Source organism: Montipora foliosa, chromosome 1 (genome assembly GCF_036669935.1).
Source record: "Montipora foliosa isolate CH-2021 chromosome 1, ASM3666993v2, whole genome shotgun sequence".
Lineage (NCBI taxonomy): Eukaryota > Metazoa > Cnidaria > Anthozoa > Scleractinia > Acroporidae > Montipora > Montipora foliosa.
The window spans coordinates 51,570,571-51,580,570 of record NC_090869.1 but is presented as its reverse complement, the minus strand read 5'-3'; the positions used below and the strand labels follow the sequence as shown (position 1 = coordinate 51,580,570).

General features: G+C 41.7%; 1 protein-coding gene across 1 annotated transcript in view; it reads left to right on the top strand.

The window, feature by feature from the left end:
- LOC138000759 (MAM and LDL-receptor class A domain-containing protein 2-like) overlaps nucleotides 1-10,000 on the top strand; it is a 219,297-nt gene that overhangs the window by 125,847 nt on the left and 83,450 nt on the right. The window contains exons 79-85 of the mRNA XM_068847403.1: nucleotides 3,001-3,155; nucleotides 3,947-4,142; nucleotides 5,324-5,542; nucleotides 7,106-7,325; nucleotides 7,421-7,656; nucleotides 9,168-9,427; nucleotides 9,917-10,000. The exon at nucleotides 9,917-10,000 is cut by the window's right edge and continues 152 nt beyond it. Coding sequence (XP_068703504.1) covers nucleotides 3,001-3,155; nucleotides 3,947-4,142; nucleotides 5,324-5,542; nucleotides 7,106-7,325; nucleotides 7,421-7,656; nucleotides 9,168-9,427; nucleotides 9,917-10,000 — 1,370 coding nt within the window. The remainder of the gene's footprint in view (nucleotides 1-3,000; nucleotides 3,156-3,946; nucleotides 4,143-5,323; nucleotides 5,543-7,105; nucleotides 7,326-7,420; nucleotides 7,657-9,167; nucleotides 9,428-9,916) is intronic.

The window sequence follows — 10,000 nt, the reverse complement described above, 5'->3', positions numbered from 1 at the left end:
TTTTGGCCGCGAGTGAAAATCCCACCTGCCACATTTGCTGCACTTTCTGAATGCCGCCCACTTTCGATGGAATTGATAGAGCATGGAGATATTACGAAAACACGCTAAGAGAGTCTCGAACGACTACTGTTCTTCTATAACTTTCTTTAATTGAGCCATCTGCTCTCGCCAGCGAAGCTTTTTTTTGCGTATCGGTTTGAACGTTGAAATGTCGGCATCTCCAACTGAACGATCATGTACGAGCTGCGAAAGAAAAACTGCAGTAGGAATTTTACGAGTTCGTTTCGGCGAAGCTACGTGGAAAGAGGACCGTGGAAACCACGCAACCACGGTTATCCTCTCCCTATTCAAGTCCCAAGTCAAAGAAAGTCACACTGCTGTGGGAAAAGCGATGGCTTTTCTTAAAGATAAAACTAGAAAGTGATCGGAACAGATTTCCCCTGGCGAAAACTTAAAGCGGCTATCATAAATCGCAATTAATCCGATTCGATACACATACTATGTTCGATGACACTGTTAAGTATGTCAACAATCTTGAACCTCTTTCAGAGGTTTTCTCTTTCTTTACGTGAAGGATTTGGGCTGGCCACTGGGTTGGGAAATAAGCGCAGTGGATAGTTCCAAGAATATTACTAGGATTCGAAACAAATTCAACGCTTTCTCGATGTTTCCCTTGCCTCTACAAAATAACAAACGTTATTTTTTCCTTCATGGGACATAAATTATGAAATATATTTGATTGACAGGTTATCTCCTCATGGCCAGTCCGAATCTCTTGTCCGCTGGTGGACGAACTGTTCAAAATGCGCAAGAATTATAGCAGGCGGGATTTCAAAATTACTAGTCCACATGCCAATCGCGGCCCGCTCGAGGCCAAAACCATCGTACTCACGAGTGTTTCATAATGCAATCTTTCGTCTGCAAAAGAAAGCCCTAGGAATCATGTCCCACTCTAACCCCATGTGCACATACCTACCCTCTCCATACTCATAAATAGGGAGTTTAAGTAATGGTCCGGCTAAGAAGCAGGCAGAAAAACAATAGCCCGCGGCAATAGCGTCGGTTAGTTAAAATGTGCCAACATTTTTAATCAAATTAAGTTCAGCTGTTCCCATTGGTGTAAGCAGCTAAAAGCGCGAAATTTGAATTTCAATGAAAAATGTAATCGACTTGCCGTCTAAAAAATTAGATTCTGTTTCGTAGAACAAATCATTATGCCTTCAAAAACTATGTTTGTAAATATCGTCAAGATTCTATGCGCCATTTGCCGATTGGCGAATGGCGCATAGAACAATTCCCAAATTTGGCCGAGAGACAGAGATCAAGGGCATGGGGAAGAAGAAATCCAAAAAAGGCTTTTTTTTCATTTTTTTCTCATCTTTTTTCGACATTTTCCGATATTAGCCAATCAGGTGCCTCGATTGGAGCAGCAGCTTCTAAGTACTTTTGCCGCTGGGCTGCCTGCTTCTTAGCCGGACCATTACTTAAAAAACCACGACGGCTACGGCGACGAAAACGTCACTTCAAAATATAAGTTTGAGCTATTCTAAGTACTTCATGATTATTCCATCTTGTTTATATTATTCAATATGAGCGAAGTGTCCTATAACTGGATTGGTACGGACGGATTTGAAGTAAAGAGTAAGACTGAAAGATTCACTGTAGTTTGTCCACGTTGTCTTAAAAACCTTAAATTTGGTCTTTTCACGTAGTAGTTTTGACGAGTACGGGAGAGAAATGTTCAAAAATGCGTGCCGCACGTGCAGCACGATCATTTTGGTTCTTTTAACCAATAATATTACTGCTTTTTGGCGTTGTCGTAGCCGTAGCCGTCGTCGTTTCTTAAACTCCCTAATACCCTGTCTTTACGGGTACAGGGTCCCCGAATTTGGAATGATGTTCCTTTCTCACCACGCAATTCTCTCAATCTTTCAAACTCTCAACGTAAACTCAGAGATTTCCAGTCCTTTTAAACTATCATACAATTTTTCGTTTAACCATGAATCATTATTCCTCTCATAGTGCCTTCGAACTCTTTTGGTGTAATTGTGTATCCTAAGTTGTATATTTATTTGTATAGTCGTTTTTTTTTTTCTGTTTGCCATCTGGTAGTTCGCCTGATCTCTTGCATGATCTTTGCCATTGTAAACCTTAATCTGAGTTTTCTCTCTTGAACTAAGTAAATAAATAAATAAAATAAATCCTGCGATAAAATATCTGCCATGTTTGAGGTTATGCTACTGGCGGGTGAACCTGACGATAAATTTTCAATTTTCTCTCTAAATACCCACCCTGTTCTCAAGTATTTTGTTCTTGGAATGGTGATGCACACTTTCCATACCTAGCGAATTGTCTGCAGTACACGAATTTTACAATCTGAAAGCCAAAAACTCTCGTGCTGTGTACTAATTAAGCCGCGTTCACGCACTTGATTTTTAAGCTTGTGAGTAAATGGCGTCACTTTCTCCTCGATCCAGATCGCTGAAGGATTATCGGTCGGGACCGTGCCAAGTAATGGCGGACCGTTAAATGAAAAGAGTGGAGTTAAAATAATAGTCCTCCTCTTCCTCTTGAATTAAATTGCTACCAAAATTTGACCTGTTGACGACGCAAGCAGATTTTTCTTATCGCGGTAGCAATGTAATGCACCATAGGTGGAAATCAGCCAATCACTGCGGTAAGTGTGACCCACTGATGGTAGCAAAAACAAACGTCCGTCGATTGAAATTTGAACTTCAGTCCTCGTGTTTATGAAAGATGCCGTAAATAGCACTAAACAACTAGCAAAGGTTTTTCGTGAGCACGGCTATGCGATGTATGACTCTAGTCCCGTTAGTTTGAGCCCTGCGAGACTTGACATCAACGCGAAAGATCTGTTGGTTTGAAGCACTAACATTACACCCTTACAGTTATCCAAAGGGCAATGAGAAAATGAGACTGTCAAAACGTTTGTCTTATATCCCTGCACGTTGGCTAGTAAATTGTTTTTTTTTACCTTAGGCTTTAGTCTCGAGTTCATCGCGTCCAAGTTCTTTGCTGCTGCGGACATGGCAGTGGATGACGTTACATTCCAAGGCTGCGCCTTACCACCCATCAGACCTTGCATAACTGGGGAGTACCGCTGTATCAGAGGCTCTTGTGTCAAACCCAATCAGGTTCGTTGTTTGCATTCGTTGAGAAAAATTAAAAAGACAGAAAGGGAAAGACGGGTATTCTCGGTTTTCAAATGACGTCACGGCCACCATGTTGGAGCCCCGACCAAATCTTCCGGGAATTTAACTCCATTGTTATGCAAAAGTTTTCTTTGGTTTTCGTTGAAAAACATGATTGTTGAGCACGTGAGTGAACACCATCAATAGGGCCGAGATCTGTGAATTGTTGTTAGAAAACGGAATTTTGGTTGTCCTTATCGTCGATGAGAACGTCATTTAACTCATCATTGCGCAGTGACGTGGCATTGTGTTAATACCCCCTTGAGTGAAACTCCATGTTAAACGTCGTATGATCGAGCGGTCCGGCTGGTGATGTAAAGCGGGGCAATCAATTACATCATCGAGGCAGACGTTTTTTTAAAGTAATGCCTCTCGAACAAAGCCGTGTCATTTAGTCGATCTTTGGTTTTCGGTTGTATTTGTTATCCCCAAGTAAACAAACGGTAAATAAGCAACATTGACAATGACTGCAAAATTCTCGCGCGCTCATTGGCTAATTTTTATTTTCAATAAGCGGACAGACACAATAATTTATAATTTATGTGCGTAGTCTGCGGATCCACGAGGCGATAGCCGAGTCTACTTTGACTATGTTATGACGAAATACGTGATCAATAACAGGACAGACGCATGAAAAACTGACATTAATTTGTTAGATATAAAATAAAAATCACAAAATGAAAAATGTTGCGACACGGTACTACTAATGGGGACTTTTTTTTCTCTTCTGTAAGGTGTGTGACTTTTCTGACGATTGTGGAGATAACAGTGACGAGAGTCCAGCTGTTTGCACGACTTACAAGGAAAGGTGTAATTTCGACAATGACCTTTGTTCCTGGAATCAAGACACAGACGACAATTTTGATTGGACAAGACAAAGTGGTGGGACTTTCTCGTGGTCGACAGGCCCTGGAAGAGATCATACCACCGGTAATTGCGTGAGATAGTAGGGAATTCGCGAAATTTCCCGTACTGTTGTGCTCTAGGAAACTGGCTTTATTAGGGCGCTTACACAGTAACGCTGTCACACTTTCCCTTAAAAGAGTTTTCTCATGAATTCTCTGTCTGCAGAACAGGTTTGATAAAAATGACTCATATAGATGTGTAGGTGTGTACGGTCGTGGAGTATTTTCACGAATTTTCAATGGATTTGATTCGCTCTACGTGGTCGTCATTCAAAACACAGACACTCGTAAAAATATAGCCTGCGAGCAAGCTCTCAAGTAGCAATACTCAGTCCGCGACAGAAAACGTGAAAGCATCTAATGAGATATACTTATTGAACGAAACGAGGACAGATGTCTCCAGAAGTGCCCTAAATTAGATGCACGCAGATTTCAATAAGCGTCACGAAGTGTCCCCTTGCTGTTCTCCCCAACTTCAACATCATTCGTGTCTCGGAATTCAGACGATTAACGTCACAAAGTTTCCCCCAAATGCTGCTCCTCAATTACGGATAAACAGCAGCATTGACCCTCAGCTAACAATAACGCTAACCTTTACCCTCACCTTGTTGGTGGAAATAGTTAGCAATGGCTAAGACTTTAATTAAGGGACACTTCGTGTTGGATTTAAAAATTCGTCGTGCATCTAATTAGGTGCATTTCTGAAATGTACCAAAATGTGAAACGCGCTGACGAGCGGCTCGTGCAGAACCATTGTCTTTGCTCATTAATCCTATTGTTTCATGGCTTTGTCGTAGCCGTCGTCGTCTTCGTTGGCTCAGCTCCCTTTAAACAGGCCGACTTCCAACACTTTAGGCGGGGACAGCTATTCTTAGAGTTATTTTCATAGAGTTATGTCGTGGAGTTAGAGTTAAGTTTCCAAAATCCTGAATTCAAGATTTTGGAAGCCAGCATTCATAAAAGCTAACCTTTTGTTTAGGCCTAATTAGGCCTGAGGTTAGCTTTTATGCATGTTTAGGATACTTTTTGTATTTCTAAATTCAGGATTTAGGCCTTCCAAAATCTTGAATTCAGGACTTTGGAAACTTAAGTCTAAATCTGCGACATAACTCTATGAAAATAACTCTACTGCTAGTCAACTTCACTGTAGACATTTTTTTTTTTTGTGAGATGTGATATTTATATTTTGCTTTGCCGACATTTCAGGATCTTCAAAAGGATTTTACCTGTACATCGAGACATCGTTTCCAAGAAAGCGGAACGATTCGGCTCGCTTGAGCAGTATGACTTTCCGACCTTCTTCACGGAATGACAGCTGTTACATGCGTTTTTGGTATCACATGTATGGAACGGATGTGGACACGCTCAGTGTCCTACTAAGGACATCTGTGGTTGGACCATTGATCTCCATTTGGAACAGAACAGGTGAAACGTTTTAAGTTTCAGTTCCTATCTTTTATGGGAGCGCAAGATATCAAGTTTGACAGACCACAACACCAGGGGTTTCCCCCTGCTCTTCACAAGCAGTGTGTGGGTTTTTTAACGTCCCGCAGTGTTGATTAACAGGGAAGGGTGAGAGGGGGCCTACGGCTTATAGTCCCTATCCTTAAACGTCTAACCATTTGCGGGTGTAATTTCAAAGGCAGCAATTTCACCTCAGTCGAGCTCACGACCTCCCGCATGGCAACCCAGTGCTCAACCTACTGAGCCACCGGTGCGTCCTATTCGTTCTTATTTCCGCACTTGGAATAGTTTAGGTTTCTCTTTTTTATTTTTTATTTTTGACAAACATGTGAGATTTGAAGGAACAATGTACGAAAGACATGTTTGAACTCCGGAAATGAAACAAGTTGTGTTTTGAGATCAACGCAGTGATAAACACTACTTTATCCGTAACGAAAGGAAAGCCTGAAAAAAAAAAAAATCCTGTGGGCTTCAATGGGATTCGAACCCATGTCCTCTGCGATACCGGTGCAGTGCTCTACAAATAGCAGGTTTTCACGTGACGTCATCGCCGCCATGTTGGTTGACGAAAACAAAAGATCTCTCATTGGCTTCTTTTGTTCGGTCACCAGAAGTCGCACATTTCTCTATTTTTATTGGTATCTCTAGAGGTTGGTTGAAAACGTCCTATTGAGCTATAAAGCCGACCTGGAGCTGGGGCCTGGTGGCTGTTTCTCGAAAGTCCCGAAACTTTTCGGGCGTATTTTGGGTGACATAAAACGCTTTGTGCCTTCAAAAGGAAAACGTTTCTCGTAATGAAACTCTGCGATTGTTTCGTTTTCTCTGGTGTCGCAAACGTGTTCAAAGATCAATTTTTCATTAGTAGCAGATCATAGTTTCACGAACTGCTTTTCGGGGCCGAAAGGTTTTCGGGACTTTTGAGAAACGCACGCCTGTTTCTCGAAAGTCCCGAGACCTTTTTGGGGGCCGAAAAGCCAGTTGTCAAACTGCAATCCGCTTGTTTTGAAAAGCTGATCTTTTAACATGCTATTCATGCAAGAAAAACCAAAAGGATTGCGAAGTTTCATGACTGAAAACCTCTGAGTTGCCAAGATATAATGGGAAATGTGGCACCCGAAATAGGCCCTGGGGTCTTTTTCTCAAAAGTCCCGAAACTTTTCGGGTGTCACAATTCCGTTTGTATCTCAAGAACGGAGAGGATTTAAGTCGTCAAACTTCGCAGTCATTTTTCTTTTTGTTACCTTGAAAACATGTTAAAAGATCGGCTTTCCCGAAACAAGCGGTTGGCAGTTTCACAGATGGCTTTTCGGACCCGAAAAGTTTTCGGGACTTTCGAGAAACGGGCCCCAGGTACCCAGGCCCCTGTCAATTATCATATTGACCTTCTCGTTGATGACTTGACAGCTGAGCCGTATGAATTGCACGACCACGCGTTTCAGTCCCGTGCAAGCTTGGATTTTTTCCATGCTTCTTTACATTTGCTTGTCATTTACATGTCTTGAATTTTGCTCTGTATCCATAAAGGTGAACAAGGCGACATATGGAGGCGAGCTGAGATCCAATTAGCCAGTAACGTCAACTTTCAAGTGGTAATCGAGGGCCTCAGTGGCCCTGGTTTCTTGGGTGATATTGCGATAGATGATGTGTCATTCACACCAAATTGTCAGCCAGACAGCACTGCCACTATCTCTCCTACTTCACCAACTGGATCACCAATTCCTGGTTGTAATCCTGGTCAATTCAAGTATGTACATCCACTGATTTAAGTCCCCTATTTTAGTGTACTTCAAAACGAAGCCGGGTATTAGCAATCCACTTTTCTAATTATTTTAAAATTAGGTGTGGAAATGGCGTGCAGTGTATTGATGACAACAAGGTATGCAACTTCCGCAAGGATTGTTCCAGTGATAACTCGGACGAGATCAAGTGTCCAACTCAATGTAACTTCGAGAACGGGTACTGCAAATGGAAAAATCCCCAAAGTGTGGACCATTATGACTGGATTCGTAACACGGGCAAGACTCCATCTAAGTACACTGGACCATCTGTTGACCACACACTGAACACCTCGTCAGGTTAGTGGTGAATTTAAGAAATACAATACAATACATACTTCATTGACCGCTCCCCATAGGGGCTTTCAGGGCCAATGAAACACAATCAACGAAACAACAGAACACAACAACAACAACAACTGTTAAGAATCCCAACTGGCCGGAGGCAAACCAGTTGGCTATTTACAAGTGCAGCTGGGAAGTTGAACCAGGGACTACCAGGAACAAATTCAAAGAGTGGTCCGAGGGGGTCTTGAACCCGGGATCTCCGGATCTCAAGGCAAGCACCCTAACCACTGGGCCACACTGCCTCCCTGAAACAAGTTTAAAGGTCGGCATTATTGGGACATGATGCAAGGGCACTTAATGTTCTTGTGTGACATTTTCTGGAAAACGTTTGTTCCAGTTCCCATGTAGCGTAACATACAGGTCGTCTGAATGCGTACCTCGTTAAGAGGGGACAAAATGACTCATAAGTCTTAATTACTGTAAGGAACAAGATCATCAACAAATTTATCAAATGGTTTCAGTTTATTTTTGTCCTTGTCACCCATATCACCAAATTGCTATAAGGAGATTAGGTTATTAGTGAAGTTACCATTAACAATCCATTTGAGCGACTTATTTGCAATTCAGAATGCAGAACGTATTGATTCCGTGACGGGATCATTATCAAGTGATAGAGAAGCGCCGATCTACGATAAATATGTGCTAAGCGAATTTACTCGTCTTTGGTTAGACAAAGAAGCACATTCAATCTCAAATTTCCCGTTTTGAACCCCAATTAAGTTGCTATGGCAAACCTGTGCTGACAGGGTCAAAGGCGAACCAAAGATAACGGAAAGCAGTGTCGCAATAAAAATTGTTTAATCTTCTTTTAAATACTCCGAATTATAGGTACTCGGGGTGTTTCAAAAGTTCTCAGATTGGGCTCACCAAAGGGCTCTTGCAACTATAAGACTCTCCAAACGTCACTCGTACTTGTAAATTCCAAATAGTTCTCGAGATCGTGCAGCTTCATTTACTAATTACAAGACAGGGCGTCTTTTTCCAATCACTTGCCTAAGATATGTATTCAAAGTCCCTTGCTTGATTTTGAAAGCTTGAAATAACGGTGATAGGTAAAGTTGGAAGTTTATGGGAACCTGTTAAGAAAATAGCAATTCAAATAAAGGGAACAATTTGTAAAGGAACAAAACTGGTAGGAGTTACCAGCTGGGCTATTTGAAAAGAAAGGCTGAGATGAAGTTGGGACCACAAAATACAAACTCGTTTGGTGCTCAGAACAGAATTTAAATCCGTAACGTCCACTTGAAAATTCAGCGCCGTTAACAACTGCATCTTGTGCTTCAGAGAACTTTCTATCCCGGACTATTCCTTGTTGATGTTCTTGTTGTTGTCAGTTTGCAACGTGATAAAGCGGTAATGAAATGGCACGAGGTGTTGTCATGGAAACGGTTGAAAAGTATACTCTTGTTTTTAAAGGTTATTCCTGACCAGTTTTTTCTCTTTTTTTGTAATCTTGATTACAGGTTATTACATCTACACTGAGGTGTCTAACCGCACGGGCTTCCTTGCGAACGCTCACTTGGTCAGTCCATTCTTCAGGCAGGCTGGAAAAACGTGCAAGTTCAAGTTCTTTTATCACATGTTTGGTCCCAACATCGGATTCCTTCAAATCGTTTACCGCAGAAATTCGCGCGACCAGCTACTCTTCAGCACCTTTGGTAACAAGGGGGACCGGTGGAACAAAGAAATCGTGGACCTGCCAAAGTGTGCTAATGACTTCCAGGTTAATAAATGACTTACCGTAATAGAACTGTGATGGTCACCAATGATAGGCTTATATTAAGAGCATATTGAGATTTTTTTCGCAATAAATTTATTGTCTTTGCCATTTCTTGGTTTCGTCGAAGTGGTCGTCGTTTCTTAAGCTTACACAGGTGAGTGTGGAATGACACAAATTATGGTAGTGGATTGTTTTTGCTTGACTTGACGACAAAGAAAGAAATGTTGGCCTCTGCAATTTTCCTTTTGTGTCGGTAAAATCAATATGGTTGCTGATCATCTTAGCCAAAAAGAAGAAAAACTCAATTCCTTCCAAATTACAGGATGCTGGGTTTGTCTCCAAAACGAATTTAATGACCAAGTTCGTACCAGTTATTTGCAGTTCAGAGTTGGAGCATCCGAAAGATTATTCCAAACGCCGACGACTTTCTGAAAAGTGTTCAGTTTCTCCTTCTATTCAAATTCGATCTTTTTTCCTTCCCCTTCTTTGTAGGTTGTGATTGTCGCAAGGCATTTCTCTACAGGAAGCCTCGGCGACATTGCAGTTGATGATTTGAGTTTTGAAAACTGTGCTGAA